Below are 21,364 nucleotides of genomic sequence, written 5' to 3'. Positions count from 1 at the left end.
TAGGAGGCTGCTTGTCAATAAGGCACATGGGGAATTAGAAAATGCTGAATTATGTGTGTGTGTGTGTGTGTGTGTGTGTGTGTGTAAGAAAACAAAAAAAACAAACAAACAAAAAGACAAAATCACTGACACAGGGATTATAGACCAGTCTGAATACACTAAATACACAGAGCTTGTTTTACACCTTCTATTAACATGTGTTTTGAGTCCGTATCTGCATGTACTCTGCCTTAATTCCATTTACACTTTTCACTAAACACACCTCCAGTGTGAACAGATGAGACCCAAGTTTACTTTCCCACATGAAAAGTACAGGGGAATTAAAGCACTTTCCGTTTTTCTTGCCGTCCCCTACTGTAAGCATTAGGGATGCAACAGTGCAACATGCTGTAAAGTATCAAACTGGATCATGATTAGCATGTTAGCTTGGGGCTAGCATGTTAGATCAGGACTGTATAAGTGGTAGTTATTTCAAATACTGTAGTTTGTAGTTGTTCATTTGCATCCGTTTCTTTCTTTTTTTTTTTTTTTTTTTACATCCAGTTGAATTCTGATTGCTACGCCTGCTTACGTCCTTCATACATTTTTCTCCTGTACGTCTCTGGATCCTCAGAATTATGAACTCAGAATGATGAATGAGTAACAATAGGAATTTCGCTATATGCTGAGCTATTCAACAAAACACCCCAAACCAATCTGCAAGCTTTGTAAACTAAAGTTGCAAACGCGTCGTTAGCAGTAGCATGGTACTTCTTAAATAAAGCTAAAGTTTAGACTTGACATTATTAACCTCTTAAACTCCTCGGATTGATCAGCGGTTCCTGGCTTTCTTTTCCTCGCGGTTATAACAGCCAGTTTTAAAAGCTTTGCATTTAGTTAGTGGTTAGTAATCCTTAGGGTGCAGTAAAAGTCATGGAGCATAAGGGGTTAAGAGTGACCCACCTCTTCCGAGAGTACTTGGACGAATAGAGTACTATGGTCGCCTTATTGTATTGTGTTTAGTAATGTCTAAGCTTAGAGGTATCCTTTGAATTATTAGTCTATTCTAACTAGCTAAGGTTTTTTTGGGGGTAATTAGCAAAGCACTTTGTAAGTCGCTCTGGATAAGAGCGTCTGCTAAATGCCGTAAATGTAAATGAGTGAATTTCATGCTGCCATGAAATATCGCATTTATAAGATGAGTGAATATGAATGCCAACACAAAGTTGTTTTTACTAGTTTCAATAAACTGTGATTTTCCAAGGGCGTCAATAAAAAACAGCTGGTGATTGTGTTTTAAACCAGCTGTTTTTTTCTAGCTGGGTTTTAATTTATGAACAAACACCTACTATCAGCTTAGCACATCGTTTTCTCAGATGCCCAAAGACTTTCCAGCATTTCTCCACTTACTCCATCTCACTGTTGCAGAACTAGACAACAAACACTCCTTTTTTCCAGGGCCTTCATGTGGTTTCCGACCAAAAGCACTTAAACTAAAATCACACCATACTTGCAAGCTCCGAAGCCGTAAGTGGGAACTTATGAGGAGTGTCTGATGGCAGAATTAGACCTTGTAATTCTGAGCATCCAGTAGTATTTGGGAGAAGAATGTAAACAGGACAAAACTGGTTTAGAGCCCCTGTGTTCCATATTCGTGCGATAGCAATGATGTTCAATAATCCCATTCATTTCTGTTAAACAGAAACGCTACAGACTACAGAAGAATTACTACAGAGACATTTAGTTAATTAGGGTTTCTAATCGGTTACTATTCGCTATATATATGCTGGAAAGCACACAATGCAGTATAAAAACAAACCACATTCCATTGGGCTGAACGTGGTCCGAGTGATCTAAATTGTGATCCAAACACATGCGCTCTGAGTGGGTTCACACTTGATTCACATACAGTCAAGCGGAATCTGAACACAACTGACCTGAAAACACATGTCGACGGAAGGTGTAAACAGTCTAAATTAGCCACAAAAATCAGACACACACATACACAAACATATCTCTCTCTCTCTCTCGCTCTCTCTCTGTCTCTCATACACACACACTTCTGAACTCATTAATCCTGATTGGTACCAATTATGACTACAAACCAATTAGCACCCAATTAAACACCCCTTTCCCCAAGCCAATTACGACCTTCGGAACAGCTACTGATTAGGTCAGATTTGAAAATCGTTTGATCAGGAATATTGTTTTTAATCATAGTGGGGTTTATTTATTTTTTTCCTCACCTGCTCCCCTCTTCTCGACCCTCTCCTTCATATGGGTTTCTTTAAAAGAAATTGCAACAGCATTAGTTTTTGCCATGTTCTACCGCCACCAACAGAACAGAGAGAGGGAGTTTCTAGCACCTTAAGAGGTAGACATTTCCGAAATTCCATCACTTTAATCCCATTCCATTTGCTTTGCAGCTAAAGAGAGTACTAATGCTACTAAAGAGTAATAGCACCAGTCTGACAATGCGCTGTGATGAATTTATGAATGGAATGGAACTGAACCGAATAACCCAAGACCTTCCAAAATGCCCTGAAGAAGTAAATACAAGCCCATCACCACCACATTAACTGTAGCCATGATCAAACACTGGTCGGCCCTACAGCTAGTACAGCCCCTACACACAGGCACCCAAACACACCACCAAAACAAGCACCCACCACACATTAAAAAGACAAACAAATGAAAACATGGACATTAAGACAAAGACAGAAACAAGCATATACTAAAAGAATAGCTCTGTGAAAAAAAATATTTAAAATCACCCCCAATGTAGTTAATTAGCCAACATTTTTTTTTCACAGAAGGCTAATGTACCTAATTTACCACTAGTAAACATTGTGCAAACTGTATTAACTGGAGTATCACACACTTAAACCACATCATGTTGTTCAGTGATCTCCAGTAGACTTGCTAATGTGGTTTCTGGCACTGTATGGCTTACTTTTATCATATAAATGAGCAAAGGTACAGCAAAATCTTCAGTTTCAGGCCAGCCACTGCTACCGTTTTGGGCCAACAGTATTTGAGATCCGTCTTTTTGGGATTCCTTAACAGCTGGGTTATGCTGTTTCAGGTATACACTTTGCAGAACTATCCTTCTAATGTAGTAATTAAAGCATCAGAAATTCTCCATTAGTAAAGACAAAACATACAGACAGACACCAAGTCACACAAAACGACCTACATATACACATACAGACAAACAGGCAATCAGACAGTAAAGACCACTGACAGCCAAGAGGAAAGCCTGTGTTAGTGAACTCAAAGCACCATCCATAGTTTCTAGAAAGTCAAAGCACAAGGTTATGAACACAATAACACAACCTGTAAAGGAAGGTTAATGAAACGGACAATATTAAAGTTGACCACCAGAGGGCGCAAACTACATTTTCAGTGACTGTACGGCACAACACTGCCCTCTGCTGGTCAAAACACCACACATCATGAACACAAAGAAGTAGCTCACTGGTGGGAAGCAAAACATATAGTCACAAATAAAGCATTACAGTCATTGTCAGTAGATGAGATGGTTGTGAAGCTGTCAGAGTGACCAGAGTGAGTAAGATTTCCATACACCTGGAGTCTGGTATGTTCTTATACAGTGTAGCATGAATACAGGTAAAGTATGAAGACAAAGGGGAGGGGAAGTAAAGAAGTTCAAGGGAAGTTGTTGGGTGAGCAAACCAAAGCCAGCCAATCAGCCATTCTCAGCTTCAGCTGCTGTCAGTGTCATCCTCATCTTGATCATCATGTTAAAATAGCCAGAGAGAAGAGAAAACAAGAGGAAGAGACCCCCTTCATCACTCCTTTCCATCCTCAACCCCCCCCTTCCCATCACAATGCAAGCAAATGTCCACATATCTCTAAATATGAAGGTTCCTACATGGTTCTAGTTCTAGGGAGAAAACTATGATTGGCATTGAACCATTGGCTCTATTATGTTGGGCTTCACACTTGCACGTCTCATTTTCTCAAAGAGCTCTTCAACAAACATCCACTGTGATGGTCTTCAGGGAACCCAAAGTGTTTTTTTTCTTTCTTTTTTTCACACTGCTCTAAAGAACATTTTATGACACCATTACTAGTAAGAGTGTGTGCAGGGAAGGGGCATGTCCATCACTTGCTAGTTCCTTTTTAAACTTTTTTTTGATGACCTTAGGCTGGGTTTTTCCACAACCTACATCCTTTCTGCCAGTTAATCGCAACGGATGACATAATGTCCTGTTTCCAACGCCCTGGGGGTAACCTGAGTAAGGAATTCTAGTCTACTTGGAAGCACAGGTGAGGTCACCGCGTACACGGACTGAGAGAAGGGAGCGGGGAGGAGGAGGAGGTGAAAGGACAGAGGATGGGGAAAGAGAAGGATGGATGTTATTTTTGTTTTTGTTGAGGAGACGCTTTTGGGGAGGAAGTGGGATGTTAGTACTGGTCAAAACATGTCACACAAAAAAACAAATGTCATTAAGGGGCCAACCATAGAATATCAGAGGGATACAGCACAAGGGAAAGTCAATACATTAAAAAAGCTGCACAAAAACACCAACTGGGAAAAGAGTAAAAGGGTAAATCAAAAACAAAACAAAAAAGTTCAGCGGGGTTATCATTGTGCTTTCCTACCTTCTGGGGAACCTGAACGATAGATTTCTACAACAACAAAAAAGAAAAAGAAAAAAAGGAAAGAAAAACATGTATGCATGTAAATATGAATGGCAGTGTGGTAGTGCACAAAAAGCATGAGTTTTAAAACCTCAAGGTGGACGGGTTACCTGGAAAATGCATTACTTTACATGAGCTTGTTGGTGGTGGGATGAATAAATAACCATTAGTATTCACAGCATGCCATTAAACAGGTACACAGAATTCATGTTATCACGCAGTATTCACAAGGAGTTTGTGAGGAAGACCATCATTAATGATTCACGTTAGTCTCAACCACAAAAGGTGACTACAGTTTGTCCCAGACATTCACTGAAGACGAGGTCTGAATTGTGTACCACCATAGCATACATTGTTGCTGTCACGCAAAAAAAAAAACTTGTATCTACAAAACAGAAACTACACCTTTTTTTAACAGGAAAAATCAACAATAGAACAACAGAATATCAATAACAGTCAACAGTTTAACAGTCAATATTAAATCATATAACAATATTTAGCTCCAAGTTGATTTGAAAAATGTCTATTGGCCCATATATCATCAAATTGGGAAACAAGGTCAACCCCCCCCCCAAAAAAAAACAGTGAAAACGGCACACAGTGTGATACAAGGTTTTTGCGTGATAGCGACAATATCCTCTATATTATTACAGTGAGAGTATTTGGTATTGAAATCATTTCACACAAAAAAAGATTAATATGAGAGTGTTTGTAAGGTTAGAGGACCAGGAATTTGCTGAACCCTGCGCTCATGGAATGAATTAGACAGCAGTTGGACATCAACTGAATCATCTAAACAGCTACACAAAGAGCTGACCTAAAACTGAGCTCTAGTCATATCGGAAGCTTTGCCGGCACTGCGTCTGCATTTCTTGCAGACTAACTTCAGGACACCAATATGATACACAGAAACTAGATTCATAAATACTGACCGAGAAAAAAGTTAATATGAATGTTAAATTAAACCATATCGCCCACCCCTAGATGTGCGTGAAGAACCTTTTTAAGAGATTCAAAGAAGTCAACGTGATCACTTGGTCACTTCTGGAACCAAAATAGTTCTTCTAGGGCTTTGCTTAATGTATCATTTGCTGTCTCTATTTTTCTTTTAGAGCATACATCATCTACATCCTGATAGGAGATTCATGTTGCCTCCCTCTTATGTTAAGCGAGTCTCAATGTAGAGGAGATCCCTAAAGCGTGCTTTTAAAATCATCAGCCCTATAATGCTATAATGCCTGGTTAAACATTAGCTGGAGACAGTGTGCAAGTGATTCTGCTATGTTTTCACTGAAGTTCCTCCTACAGTTTCTCTCTAAAGCCCACGGCTCTGGCGGCACCACAGAGTGCATGCCAAGGTGTCCCCACCACGAATATTTATAGAGCCAGGGAACACGATACCTCCGCTGTTACCATAGTTACTGTCGCCACGGAGGTGCGGAAAAGATGGCAGTAGCAGTGTGCTCAGACTGTGCTGGAACTTAGAAGCAGGAGATGATGAAACATACAAGAAATGCGGGAATCTGAATGTGTGTGTGTAAAAAATGGTACCATTAACATTACAGAAAATGATAGTGTGGTTTAATTAGCTAATAAGAACATGACCTGTGGACAGGGTCATTTGCGATGATTTGCTGAAAAGAGGACACACACACACACACACACACACACACACACACACACACACACACACACACACACACACACACACACACACACACACACACACACACACACCTGTTTGGAATTAGCATGAGTTCAGAGTTGGGGGAAAGAAAAGAAAAAAAGCACAATCCCAATTACGCACACCCACCCCAACTGAGAAGGAACTGTAGATGTGATAATGCGTCAGATGTTCTGCTGTCTAGCTTCTTTTTAATCATTTAACAAGAAGTTTCTCTCCCTTCCTTTGAATCACTTCTTCCCCTTCCATCTGTTTCTTGCTCTGCAAACAGACGCTCTATTTCCTGACACTGTCAACACATACTACAGCACATCATCTTCCCTCCTGGGACAGCAAGAAAAATTTCCACCAACCCCTTCAACAAGGTTTCACCACAGAGCCAGAGCCCACAGACCCTCCTCCTGCCTTTCTACCCACACTTTCACCCAAGCAGTTCGTTCACAGCTCTGCTGGCGGTTTCTCACCTGCGGACGAACTTGGAGGTGAACTTGCTGAAGATACCGGAGGTGGCGGGCCGCCTCTGCTGGCTGTTGCCGTGAGACAGGGAGGGGGATGCGGGCGGGGCGTGGTAGGGCGAACCCTGCTGGTCCCGGGCCCCTCTCTGCTGGCCGATGTGGAAGGTGTTGCGGGTGGCCACCCCTCGGGGGAAGTTGGTCCGGTCCGTTCCCGCGGCGCTGCTTATGTTGTGAGCGGATGGGGACGCACCAGGTGCTCGCTGAGAGGGGGCACTGCAGCAAAGAAAGTTTCCCATTAGAAAAAAAGAGGGAAGAAGGGGGAAACAGTTAATGAGAATCGCCCATGCTCCACCCAGAGATGCATTCTTTAGTAGGAACTACTGAGAACCTCAGAACACTGAGGAAAATCCCATTCAAAACAATATAAAACAGCAGCAAAACCCAGTTTTGTCAGATTACACAGATTAGACTATTTTTAAATGCTTGTGAAAAATTTGTTAGAGTAGACTGGGTATAGTTTGTCATTGAAACTTAAGCTAACATTAACATGGTGGCAAATAAATTTGCTGTTTCCAACTTATATTACTTGCCAAAAACACCCCATGTTTTATTCAGCAGTCCACTGGCAGTATTGCAAGGCCCAGGCAGCAATGGCTTTCTTACCACCACTCCACATGTCTAACCTGCAGCTCCAAGTTTTCTCTTCACAGTTGAAACGGAGACCTGGCCCAGTGTTATGCTGATCTACAAGGATCTTTTCAATGTGAGCCGCCTATCATGCAAGCTGTTGACTTTCAGAACCTTGTCTTTTGACGCTGTTGTGGATTGGTGTCAGTCAGGCCTCCTGTACCACACTTTAGTTTTCTTCAGTTTCCAAGAAAGTGTTGGAAACTGCACTTGTGGTACCCTGGCTTTATTCGTAATGTCTCTAAAAGGTACAACTGTCCATCTGCATAAATTGTCAAAGCTCAATTTACTTAAATTGCCACAGACCAGCTGGAAGTTTTTAACCAATAAAAAAGGTTATTTTTTTGCTTTACAACTGAAATCATTTAATGGTTTTTATCCATCACAGTTCAATGCTGCCCTTTTTTAACATTTGTGTGTACCATTTGAGGTTATACACCGGACCTGAAGTGCTTCAATAAAAAAAAAAAAAGTTACTGACTGCTAGGGTACCTGCTTTCACATCAGCTTTGCATTGTAGCATTTGAAACTTTGAAACTTATTAGGCTGAACTTTAAGTTCCATTAGGTTTGACCAACCTCGCAACAGTGGATATGAAAGAACATAGGCAGGTTAATTTTTTCCAAAGCTGTATTTTCTCATGGACAGCAAGGGTCCATGAGTGCGAAATGCACAAGACAAACAAGGCTTAGAATATAAGATACATTTAGTGCAATGCAATAATATCAACTTTGCAGTATATCTCCACCACATCTAAAATGTGGCTGGGTGTGAGATACAGAGAGGTGTGAAACTGACTCATTTCTGCAGTGCGCTGCTAAAATGTGTTATGTAATCTCTCAAAATAATAAAATATGCTCAGTGCTCAGGCAGAACTGAGCACAGGCATTAAATCCCAACTCCCAATCTATGGAACACAAGTCCTCCTCTCGGTCACAATCATACACAATGCTCAACATGAGACACAGAAAGCAGATTTTATTGATAATATTTATATTATTTATATTGTTCATTTGAAAAAGCTACAAATAATAAAAGTTAAAGTACATCAAATTATTATATAATGGGAGTGAATGTGTCCTCAAATACAACGCATCTTCCTGTGTAACTGAATTTCACCCTTACATGGCATCTATGCCAACATCTGCTGAAGCATCAACCAACGGCCCAGAACCCTGTCTGAACAGTCCCAGGACTGCCCTAGTACGGTGTTAGCATTGTTTAATGGTGTTAGCTGCAGTCAAGTACAGCTTAATCATACTCTCAGACTTCATACAAGCCAGTAACCTAGAAAACATGGACGTCGTGGTACCACTCTCTTCCGTTCCATAGAAACAAAGCCAAAACTGTACACCATGACATCAAATTTGCAACTAGAATCTACATAAGAGAGACCAGACTTGCTAACCCATCTGGTGGGCCTGCCCCCTTCTTCCAGACAAAGTGCGTCTTAAGGCATTTTCACACTAGCGGTTTTTGAGCCCTGGAGCAGTCCAGAGAACCAATCTCTGGTTCTCCAGGGTTCGCGTCTGCTGAGTGTGTGGAAGCTTTCTGCTCCCAGTGCCATGTGTAGAGTGGTGTGATTGGTTAGTTTTGTTACAGGACTGCTTCGATTTATCGCCTGCCTGGCTAAAAACCTACAAGAACAGCTCCTTGTTTGCAGGTGTTTCAGAATGGTGAAATGCCATGACTCCAGAAAGCTCTGTTCTTCATTGCTGTGATGGTCTGTATCCAAGGAAAGCAATGAAAAGCTACACACTGATGAACCAAGGCCCTGTCATTGTGAAAATTCCAAAGTCACTTTTTTGTGTGCATTTTTGCTAAATGAATACATGGTTTGTACGAAGTTCTTCTGTGTGAAAGCAAACCAGCAATAATTAGCCCCTCCTCCAAACAAGGCCAGAATCAGTCCTGAAAGTCCAGCAGTTCGACAAATAAACAACCCAGGCTGTCGGGGAACAACACTCATGCCACATTTAAAATCATACCGGTTCAGACGGTTGTTCAGATGTGAACAACTTGGCCCATATGTACATGACTGGTGGGTTTAATAATGTGTTCCTAATAAAGTGTACAGTGTGTGAAAATAACTAACTAAAGTCAGCAGAAAAGTTTAAACGAAATCTGTGATTTGAAGCAAAATTACATCTTTGTCCCAAACAAAAAAGTGGTTTGAGTTTGCACAGCGTGGTGTGCCCAGCTTGCTGGACAAAATTCCTAATCACTGTGTAATTTGTTCAGAGACCTTCACTTGACTTGGTCTACAGGTCACATGGCTGCCAGTCAAATGAGAAGTTTACTTATGCTGGCGTGTTAAGTGGACGTTTTGTTGGAAGATTCTGTTAGAAGCGTTTGGTCAGTTCGAGGGTAGAACACTGGGGAGTTCCCCCTGCAATCCTATTTCCGTAAAGAAAATTCGCTGGAATCACAATATTATTTTTACACACGGAGCACCAAGGCATTTCTGGTTCCTCATTGTACATTAGCAAAATATTTAAAACCAAACATAACAACCACCAAGTACACTCATCTCCTCGGGTTCTGTGGTAAAGCCAATGGTTTTATATAGAACCATAGCAATTTTCAGATGTCTCTTTAAAGAAATGTCTCTACAGAGCACCAAAAGGTTAAAGAACATCTTTTTAGTACTAAATGGAACCCACCCACCTGCAGGGGAACAGCTTTGATCTTCAGTGAAATAGAAAGAAAATTATGCGATTATTTCTGGAAAATGTATTTCTATTTTTTTTTTTTTTACTTCAATACTCAAAAGCTGTGCTGAAGTTACCAGAGCAAATGACACTCACACACTCACACAAACTCCAGAAATCCAGCAACCACGCAAGACCCCAAAGCGCATACATGAATGTGTGAAGTCACATTAATATGAAATTCATGGAGTCATGCATTTCACACTGACCCTTTAAAGTTAGAGCAATGGTCAGGCCAGCCATTAACAACAACAACAACAACAACCTTAGTACATCCACACCTATTAACACTGAAACTGAGGTTTGTAAGTTTGTTGGGATCCTTTTAATCTAAAATAAAATGACAAAGCTCAAAAGTGAAGTGTGCGTAATCAAAAAAACGTCCAGAAAACGAAAAACAAAAAACAAACTAAACAAACCTGACAGACATAAACAGTAACTCCTAGTGATTGGCTAAAGACAACATTCCCAACAAATATATCTGCATACTTTAAAGCACTATTTGAAAATAGTGAGAGCACAAACTCATCAATGCATTACTTCTACCCAAATACACAGAACAAATTCCTTATGTGGAGGATGTGGCATCTTCTCATAGGAAAAGTACGGCACGTTTAGTGCAGGTACACATTTCTACTGTGCAGCGATCCCAGCTGCACCCACAGGTTATGACTGTTTGAGGAGAGTCCCTATTGCAGGCTGTGTGCTGATGACGTTGTGTGTCTGTGAAAGGTGTGTACACAGCGCTTTATACCCATTATGTCAAGGCAGACAAATGGCTCTTATCCAGGCAGGTTTAGATGACTGTGCTGGTAAGGAAACGTGTTGTTAGCCTAGGCGTAGCATACACGGTGGCGTTAGCAGCAGAGGTTGACAGAACAGCTGTTAGGGTTTAGGTTAGATGGAGAAGGTAAGGTTATTTAATTAAAAAAAAAAAAAAAACTATAAAGGTCATTCACAGGGCAGGGAGGGTGGGGAGAGCATTAGTACTGGTACTGTTCTCTTGGTTTCAGTAGCATATTCACAAGCGATGGACTGCTAATGGACCTTCTTCCTTGTTCCTCAACTTTCTGTCTGGCTTTTTTCAAAAGTTAAATAAGGACTTCTTTATATTAATTCTTTTTAATAATATTAGAGTTCATGGTTTTTACTTAAATAACAGTGGCTTTTATCAAATAAGGCCATGATAAAATGTTTTATACTATGTTATACTGCCATCAGTCTCTTTGTGAGGATTGGTAAACATTTAAAACAGCCATGCTTAAACTTTTATTTTACGCACTCAATCAAATCTCTCCACCACATCTATGCAGTACACTCATTCATTACACACAGGCATTTTGCTGTTTCCGTATTCTTAAAAAGAACAACAAAAAAAAACCTACTCTAAACTTGCAACAGAGGGGATTTAACAGTTGCCAAATTCCCCTGAATAAATGTTTAGAACTATAGAACTATAGAACATAAATAAAATAAAATAAATAAAACTTAAAACCCTACAACCATTCAATCACATACCTGAGACATGAAATCATGTCTTATCAAAGCTTTTTTCTGAACTTTTATTCAGCATCCACTGGAGCAACACAGGAAAAAACACCTTTCTGCTCCACTAACTATTTCTAGAATCCATACTCTACCAGGAAGAAGCCAGGGATGGATTACTGACCAGGCCAAATGGGGCCAGTGACACAGGCTTCATCTCAAAGACTAGGGACAGTCCACAGCAGCTACAAAAAAAAAACTGATAAACGAACAGCCCTCGAATATGTAATGACTACATAAATAAAGGTCCCTCAGGCCATTCTGACACTTCCTGTAAATGTAAAGCAAACAGCAAGCCCTCAGTCCTCAGCAAATAGCAACAGACAAATGTTTTATGTATAATCTATTATGCAAGCCCTAAAACACAACACAGTGTGCAGAAATATAATTGAGCGATAATAGGCTATTGTGTGGATCAATTGGGAATAAATAATTTTGTTAGCCTATATAAATGTGTGTATGCATGTAAATATGGGAATGTTTTAGGCACATAAGCACATTATTTTATTATATTATTTCTATTATCTCTGGACCTGTGCTTGTAAAAACACTAGATCACAATAGAGCAAAATACGCAGGTAAACAGAAACACCAAAAAAGTTGCAGGAATTCTTCATTTCGAAGAAAGTAGTTGAGATCTTAAGAGCTAGCTTGAAGAACAAAGCTTGGTTCCAGAATTCTCCAGCACGCCCCCAGACGGAGCCAGAGCCAGCTCACCTGATTTTTCATTATTAAGCACTGATTTACCAAACCAGATGTTGAACGCCAACTATGAATAATAACAACAGACTCCCATAAAGAGAGCTTTTGAGATGTGTTAATGAACAAAGTGATGTAAAACCACACACTGATATTCTAAAATATCGTAATATTCAAAAAATATTAGAAATTCTAAAATTAGTGTTTTGATGAGCAAATAAACACTTACTGCCCAGATAATCAGCTTTTCACAGGTGTCTAAGCTTTGGATATATGTACATATATACACACACAGCATATAAGAGAAGCCTGTGAAACTCCACCATGCTGGTAATGAATTACAGCATTAACCTTCCATCCTAGAACACTAGTCTCATGTCTGAAAGAACACATTTTGCAGATTAACAGCTTCACTTAAAACTACTTTAGACTGAAAAATGCATGAATATGAGAATGATGGAATTCAGGAACTGCCCAAAGGCTTCTACTATTAGTGTGATCTGTGTCAAGAGGTTTTCACCTCTTACCTAAGCACAGGGAAATAGGACAAAGCTAATGTCATTTCCATTTCTGAGAAAAAAATCCCCAGCTGGCTACTCATTTGCATTTCATAATAATGACATTTATTGGCATTTTAACTGCAAAGACATGGCACCACAAATATAGTACAAATCTGTGACCTTCGTGACATGGCTACTACTGATTTTCAAAATTATTATTATTAAGAAATTAGTAATAATAATAATAATAATAATAATAATAATGAGAGAAAAGCTGGGTACTCATTTATGTTACCCTATTTAATTATTAGTAAATTAATAATAACTATTAATCATTTAATTATTATGTAAATATTTCTTTTTATTCATTTGTCCAACCAGTTGACCACCAGAGTTTGTTTCTAACTGAGACTTACTGTGTTCTCAGACTTCCCTCAATAAGCCTCGCTTTTTCAAATCCTCTGTGCGGCCAGTGAGGTCCTTATGTGACCTGTGGCAAGCCTCGCCCACCCCCTCACTGCATTCAGCAAAAAGGTAAAGGATGTTTCAGTGGTTGTGTGTGGCTTGGCGAGGACTTGCCTGGGCTGGTGTGTGTGCAGGTCAGCGGGGCAGGGGTGGGCTGAGGAGGACAGAGACTTGTGATGGCGGGAGCGTGAAGAAGAGGATGAGGAGGAGAGCACGGCGGCGGCCGAGGCAGTGGAGGCACGGGACCCAGGTGTGTTCAGGCTGAGACAGCAGTGCCACCGCACACACACACACACCATCACACACATAGACATGGGCGTGTATGTGTGTGTGGAGGGAGGGAAGAGCATTTCATTAGAAGCCATATTTATCACACAATGGAGAGGGAGATTCAGGGAGAGAGAGAGAGAGAGAGAGAGAGAGAGAGAGAGAGAGAGAGAGAGAGAGAGAGAGAGAGAGAGAGAGAGAGAGAGAGAGAGAGCACATGTGTGAGAGGGAGAGAGTGCAAGCGAGTGCAGGAGCACGCAGAGGACACAAAGAAGGAGCACAAAGGAAAGCAATGAGCTTGGGCACTGAAAATATAAAGAAAGAGTGAGAGAGAGGGAGACAGCACAGAGTGGTACGAGAGAGGGAGGTCAAACAAAGTGCTGATTGCAGGGAAAAGCACCAAGGAGAAGCGCGCGCACACACACACACACACACACACACACACACACACACACACACACACACACACACACACACACACACACACACACACACACACACACACACACACACACACACACACACACACACACACACACAGATTAGCGGAGCTTGTGGTGGTGAAATAACGTCCTATCACCTTTCCGTGCAGCAAAGAGGGAATAAGCCTATTACAGGTCGACTACAGAAATCTTACAACAGAGTTAATGGTGCCTTTTTTCCATCACAGACCAAGCTAATCCTTTTCTCTCACACTCACACACACACACACACACACACACACAAATGAAAAAAAGAGATGAAACAAAGAAAGAATGAGAAAAGACCAAGACAGAATGAGAGCCAGAGGGAAAACAGACAAATTCTCTCTCTCTCTGACCCATTATCTCTCGCCCCCATATAGATAGAGAGATGGTAATGTTGAGAGAGAGAGAGCGAGGAAAAGAAATAAAGAACAGGGACCCAGAGAAGGAGGAAGAAGCAGGAGGTTGAAGCTAAAGGAGGGGAGGGGGGTAAAACTAAAACCAAACACTGTACAGCACTAGTTAATGATTTAAGCAAGCTCAGGAGAAGGAGAGGACTGTAATAAATAGCACCAACAGCAAGAGGAGTGACAACATCATACACACATACACAGCACACACTGATAAAGTGTTACACATTACCATAATGCTTTCTAATGAACACAACAAGCAACAGCAAGGCAATCACACTACTAACAGCAAAAGAAGCAGGGCTTACTCCACAGAGGAATCAGTTCTTATTGGACTGAGGAAAAATATGTTCTCACATATAAAAATATGAAAGTAAAGTAGAGGAGACTCTTCAAAATGACACTTTATGGACAAAGGTACTGGGAAACCTGCTCATTCATTGCTTTTTTTGAAATCAGGGGTATTAAAGAGTTTATCCTGCTTTTGTTGGAATAACTGTCTCTGCTGTCCTGGGAAGACTCCTAGATTTTGGAGCATTGCTGTAAGGATTTGATTGCATTTGGCAAGAAGAGGATTGGTGAGGTCGAGATGTTGGATGATCACCACCCCACCTCATCCCCAGCTAACAAACCTATCCCAAAAGTACTGGATGGAGCTCCATCAATCCAGAAAACACATTGCTTTTATCTGCTTTGGAGAGTCCTATTCTATTGGCAATACTTCTCTACAGGGACTGTGTGTGTGCATTTTCACCTCTGTGTCAGCAACGGGTGGAACTTAAAGTAGCTGAATACATTCACTGAAAGGGGCGTCTGCAAACATTTGGATATGTAGTGTATGGCAAAATGTTGGAAAAGAAAAAAAAAAGTTTTGGTCTGACAGTGAAGATATGGTTTTCAACATGGCATCCCTTTTTCATGCCTGATTCCAGTGTGCAGTGAGCACTGCAGTAAGCTTTACATGTCTGCTTGTGCACTTATGTATAATGAACACATTATTATACATAATCACTGAATACATTTATCATACTGCACACAAAAGCCCATAGAATGTGTATAGCATGTAGATGTAGATGTACATTTATCCAGAGCAACACTGATGGCTTGGAAGGACCACTGATGACCCAATTACAGGGGTACTTTAAGGGGAGGGCATTGTGGACTGATGAAAGGATTAATGTGTTGGAGGAGTGTGAAAAAGGGTGTGTTAGTTGTTACAAGAAATGCCGGGCTAGTTATGTAAAAAGTGGTAAAAGACTGTTTTAAAAAAATAAGGCTTGTAAAAAAAAAAAATAATAATAATAAAAAAACACCCCAAAACAAACAAACAAAAAAAAGAAAAACAAAACAATTCTGTATGTGTGTGTGTGCCAGTGTATATGCATAGGATGGTTAATTTAGCCTAAATCCTCACTAACAACTGGGTTAGGAGTTTATGTTCTCGTATTAAATCAGCTAAGGTCAAACATGCATGAGTACAGTGAGAGAGGAGTTCCAATGTATGCAAGAGAAAACTGAACCAAGGACTCCTTTAACAGCAGAGCTCATGCCTAAACCTGTCTGTGTGTACATGTGCTAAAACAAGAAGACATTCAGGAGTGTGTGTTTTGATGCAATACCTTTCTTGAATGTTCTTAGCTGTGTGGGGGTATGCATACCTGTCTTTGCCGTTCTGGACTCCCAGTGTGGCTCTCTCAGTGAGTGGAGAGTTTCTGCTGCGGCTTGTGCCAGTGGACAGGATACTGTTCTGTAAGGCAATGAAGAGAGAACCAGGGTTAGCTCTCATTGGCTGCACATTAGCATTTGATCATACCATCACTTTCCTAACAAAAATGTAGCATTTTTAGTTAAGAACAAATTTTAACTCAATAACTTCACCCTTTAGCCTACAATTTGTCACACCCCTCACAACTATATTACGGTCATAATTAACATCAGTTTCATAGGCCCCAAAACAGAACACTGTGGGACTCCACAAAATATGCTAAACCGAACAGTTGCCAAATAATTCACACTGGTTTCTGCATTAGGATGGAAAGCTGAATAACAAACCTAGGGATCAAGGGATTAATAAGCTTAATAACTTAATAAGAATGAATACCTTCATACAATACAAGTACAATGCAATAAAAAAAAAAAGTACAAAAAGTTAATATAATGTAGGACTGGACTGGAGCTTTTAAATTGTGGAAAAAAAGAAAAACACACAAAGAGTAACCACTGGTGAGAATATGTGTTTTTAATAAGGTTACTGATATGTTGTTCAGAAGAACACAGGTTTGGTTGATGACTTTTCAGTGAACGTCAGACACCAGATGGATTTGTTCAGTTCCACCAGCAGCTCAACTGATTTACTTTAACAAAGGACTGATGAGATAAACTAGAAACTGTATACTGTGCTTTCTTGAGAAGTTTTGGAAATAGTTAAGCCATCACTCATATCAATTCACAATACACTATTTTTTACTGCACATAAATAGTTTCAGATATGTTTTTCAGACACTCAAGACTCTTCACAGTACTGTATATACTGACCAAATGTTAAAATGCACAATTCGATAAGAGAATCTGGCTTTTACTTTGAAGTCTCTCGTGCGCTCTCGCTCTCTCATACACACTTACAGTAGAGGGTGTGGAGCTCTTTTTGCGGTCTCCAGGGACGATGGGGCTGGGCGGCACTTTGGTGGAGCTGCTGGACCCTTTCCTCCCAGAATCCTCAGTGGTGTGCTTGTTATCCCCCTGAGGCCTTTTAGAGTATGAGCCTAAACACAGACGGACAGATGGACGGATGGACAGACAGACAGACACACAGACAGCAAGAGGACAAATTGAGTTGAGGAGAGGGCCACTAAAGTAAAAGAGCACTTCATGAACAGATTTTAGAGCTGCCAACTCTCTCGGATACTCACTCTGATCTGTGGCTCTCCGTGGTTTCTGAGTAGACGACACACTGCGCTGTACCTTGTGAGGTGGTGAGGGGGCATTACTGTTTGTGAGGTCACTTCCTGGCCGTGGTTTTATCAGCATGTTGACACCCTCATCAAGCTGCAACATATTCATTAGGAGATATATGAAGTGACAACTGTTTTAAGTAAACAGTGCTTATCTGTCTCGTGACACTTAGAAGCGCACCTCAGAGTTCCTATAATCAAGTAGCAGGTAAGTTGCCATGACGTCGTCATATCTTTGGTTGACAAGCGATTCCTGGATCTCCTCTTGTGAGAAACCCATCAGGAGCATAATATCTAAACAACAGGAAATTAGACAGGTGTTACTCACAAGCCCACACACAATCTTTCGGTCTCTCCACAGAGCAGGGTGAAAGCAAGACTTCCCAAAATTTAAGTTAATGAGCTCCTGATTCCTAAGCAAATAAGTGGTACTACAATGTATTGCAAACCTGCCACAGCTTATTTTGATTGGACTGTTGGTCTGTGTATTTCTCCTGAAATTAAACCCCAGGAAGCTCCACAGAGTAGCGTAAATATTAATCAGACAGAAGTCACATTTCCAGAAAGCAAATATTCAATTTAGTTACAGTGCTGTGAAAAAGCTAAATTTCATTTCCTCTTTTTTGCAGTAAATGGTTTCAGATCCTTAGTCAATATTTAACACAAATGATAACTCTGCTTTGTGTTGTTTTATGTGTTATCAGCATCATTGTTTATTATATTATACCATGTAATAAAGTCATTGCACATAAACGTAATAAATTGTGCCACCTTTAACTGCAACAGAACATTTCCTAGAACTGGAAATCAAACTTCCACTTCACTGGAAGTGGAATTAGTGGCTCACTTGTCTTCGCAACAGTGCTTTGATTCATCTTCATTCTAGGGCTTTTGAGCATCTCTAAAGTCTTGCCTTATTGTCTTGCTGCATAACCCAATTGTGTTTGAGCTACAGATCATGGATTGATGATGGGTCATCTCTTTCTAATAGTGAAATCATGACCACTGACCTTATTTCAGGTAAGCGAGTTCTGCATATCCTTATGTTTGTTTTGGTTCTTTTGTGAGTTCCTAGAAGTGTTTGAGTATTTTTGTTGACCCTAATTAGTAACTAAATATGGTTAATTGGTTGATTGAGTAACTAAGGGAACAGAGGGCTATTTGATGTACATTATAGGGCTTTTCAGCATAAGCTGCCAATCTCAGTCCTGCCTCATTGTCCTGCTGCATAACCCAATTTTACGTGAGCTTTAGATCATGGATTGAACACTGTCACCACCACATCGGACCGTTGGTACAATGTTCTTAAAAATACTGTGTTAGCTATAAGCCAGATGTAACCGGGCATCAAAGCTGTCTTCAGAAATGTCAACTCTTCAGTCCACAGAGCTTTCCTTACAAGTCAGCACTGTGGTGTTATATTTTTGACCCAAATTAGCAACAAAATGGTTAATTGGTTTATTGAGTAACTAAGGGAACACAAGCAGTTTTTCCATAATTTAGTTTTTTTAATTGTGTTTACTCAGGTTCTATTTGTTTCTCATTGTCTCTTAAAGCATTTTTTTGTGTTTATGTGCTTCCATCTCTCTCTCTCCCCCTCACACACACACCTGTTCTCTTGGGGTCCTTGTAGTCAGGCTGGGGCTCAATGTAGGGCTTCAGTTCCTCCTCCTCATGACCCACATTCATCCAGCGATCCTTCATGATCTGCTGCTGAAAGCAAGAGAGTCAGAGAAAGAAAGAGAGAGCGCAAGATCAAGAGCAAAGAAGAAGGCAAGCTGTGGTTAACAATTACATAACATATGCATGTTTTTGTGCTTTGCGGTTACAAAGCATAATGGTCTTTCGATTAAGCCGTTCATTTCAACCACAAGAATGTCCACTGATGCCTTATTGATTAACTGGTCAATATCCTAACTATGTTTATGAGACACAGACCAATCAGTGTCTTCAGTAGCTGGTTTACAACAGAGTGTTCAGTCATATTCAGACACTGCATGTTTCTGTAAGGGAAAGGATAATCTGCATGCAAAGCCCTGCTCCATCTCATCAATCATAAGGTGTGTAAGGCTGTTTGGAAGCTGTGGTAATGGACCAGCTATAAAGCAGACTCATGTCTTACAATTCATATTTTATTCAGATAAAATTGTATGTTATACTAAACCAAATAAATACAGTTTTAAATAGGTATACCTCAAGACTTCCTCTCTTGGTGGGGTTGAGGATGAGGAACTTCTTCAGCAGGTTTTCGCAGTCTGTGGACATGTAGAAAGGAATCCTGTACTTCCCCCTCAGTACACGCTCTCTAAGCTCCTATATAGTAGAAGGCAAGCACGAAAAAGCAAGAGAGTGAGAGAGAAACACACAATGAACGAATGACTACTTTTTGTATAAAAAAACGTCAAAAAGACAGTAAAAATTCAGGTGCATTTAAAATTATTAGTGTAACTACCATGCCAATGCAAGTCCTGTCCAAAATAGCACTGTTGTTAAACTATTTTGACTTATTTGTTAAACATCTACTGCTGACAGTACCACAGGATCAACATGTACAAAAACCTAGTTCGAGACCCCTTCGAAAATGCCCATAATTGGCATTCTACTGCTTTCAGAATGGCATGAAGTGCTCGGACCCTGAAGAATGCCACTTACAACGTAATGTCTGGCAATTCTTTCATACCGGTTTCACCAGTCCATAGAAAGGTGTTCTGCACCAATTTCAGACTAAATTTAAATGGTTGAAAGTTGACTGTCCTGGTTGTGAGCACTAATAATTTACAGCATTTTTTACCACCCACACTTTAAAACATGACTCAATCGTGGTTTGATAACATTATCTTAATTCCGGCTGCCTCACACAAATTAAAACCTAGATCTGTGGGTTGGCGGAATAATGATCATGAGCTGCTGCTGCGCTGTCTCTGGGGGGGAAAGGAAGGATTCTCCCTCGCATTTGCTGTGATAGTGTGAACACTGCTTGAGAGAGGGAGAGAATCACTCTGCAGTTGGCATCATGCCTATATCAGGGCACCATATCTAAGCTTTTTTCGCTCTACAAATGAATGTCTAATGTTAGGTGAGTGAGCAGTAGCGTTATTTCACATGTAGAAATATCCATATCTCACTTATGGCTTATGACTAAACACAAACACTTTGGACAATGTTTTGATCATATTGCAACTGGTTAAATTAATAAAGAGTTATTAATAAAGGCTTGAGGTCAACTACAGAATTATATCACAACACTTGAAGCCATACTGGGAAGAAGACATAAAATGGTTAAAGAGTGTCATATTCCTTAAAACTTTCCCATAACCCTCTTTATTCCTACTTACTTTCAGGTTCTGTCCATCGAAGGGCAGTGACCCGCTGACCAGTGTGTACAGGATAACTCCCAGGCTCCAGACGTCCACCTCTGGTCCATCATACTTCTTTCCTTGGAAGAGTTCAGGGGCAGCGTAGGGAGGGCTGCCACAGAATGTGTCCAGCTTATTCCCCACTGTGAACTCGTTACTGAAGCCAAAGTCTGCAATCTTAATATTCATATCTGCGTCCAGTAGAAGGTTTTCAGCCTGGGAAAGGGAGGAGAGAATCAAAGGGGAAGTATTGACACTGTGCAACACCTTGTGGGAAATGCAGATTTGCAAATAGCTTGCAGAGTAAATCAGACATACTGGACCAGTTGACACCCTGTAAAGTTGTAATCTCCGACCCTCCCAAAAATGTAAAATGTCATACATTTCAATGAAAGTCAATGTAAAAAGATTCTAGAGCATTTCTACTGGTCTATTCATCATGCAGTTTTGACCCAACATAAAGGAGAGCTGCCAGATTCACATTATGTCAAAACCTGAAAAACGACACAAATAGAGATACAAG

The 21,364-nt window shown here is 40.5% G+C and overlaps 1 protein-coding gene across 9 annotated transcripts in view; it reads right to left on the bottom strand.

Annotated features, from left to right (window-relative positions):
• mark2b (MAP/microtubule affinity-regulating kinase 2b) overlaps positions 1–21,364 on the bottom strand; it is a 54,219-nt gene that overhangs the window by 4,412 nt on the left and 28,443 nt on the right. The window contains exons 8-18 of one of the 9 annotated variants that reach the window (XM_072687683.1): positions 20,821–21,057; positions 19,679–19,798; positions 19,096–19,198; positions 17,667–17,779; positions 17,444–17,579; positions 17,157–17,296; positions 16,193–16,281; positions 13,508–13,654; positions 6,796–7,059; positions 4,609–4,635; positions 2,275–4,294 (exon numbers count right to left, since the gene is read on the bottom strand). In XM_072687683.1, the coding sequence (XP_072543784.1) occupies positions 4,279–4,294; positions 4,609–4,635; positions 6,796–7,059; positions 13,508–13,654; positions 16,193–16,281; positions 17,157–17,296; positions 17,444–17,579; positions 17,667–17,779; positions 19,096–19,198; positions 19,679–19,798; positions 20,821–21,057 (1,392 nt within the window). In that variant the 3' untranslated portion in view covers positions 2,275–4,278. The other 8 variants (XM_072687677.1, XM_072687675.1, XM_072687676.1 and 5 more) reach the window with 8 other exon arrangements.

The sequence above is a fragment of the Salminus brasiliensis genome, chromosome 9 (assembly GCF_030463535.1).
Source record: "Salminus brasiliensis chromosome 9, fSalBra1.hap2, whole genome shotgun sequence".
Lineage (NCBI taxonomy): Eukaryota > Metazoa > Chordata > Actinopteri > Characiformes > Bryconidae > Salminus > Salminus brasiliensis.
Note: the sequence above shows the minus strand (reverse complement) of the source record. Positions and strands in the feature narration are given on the sequence as shown.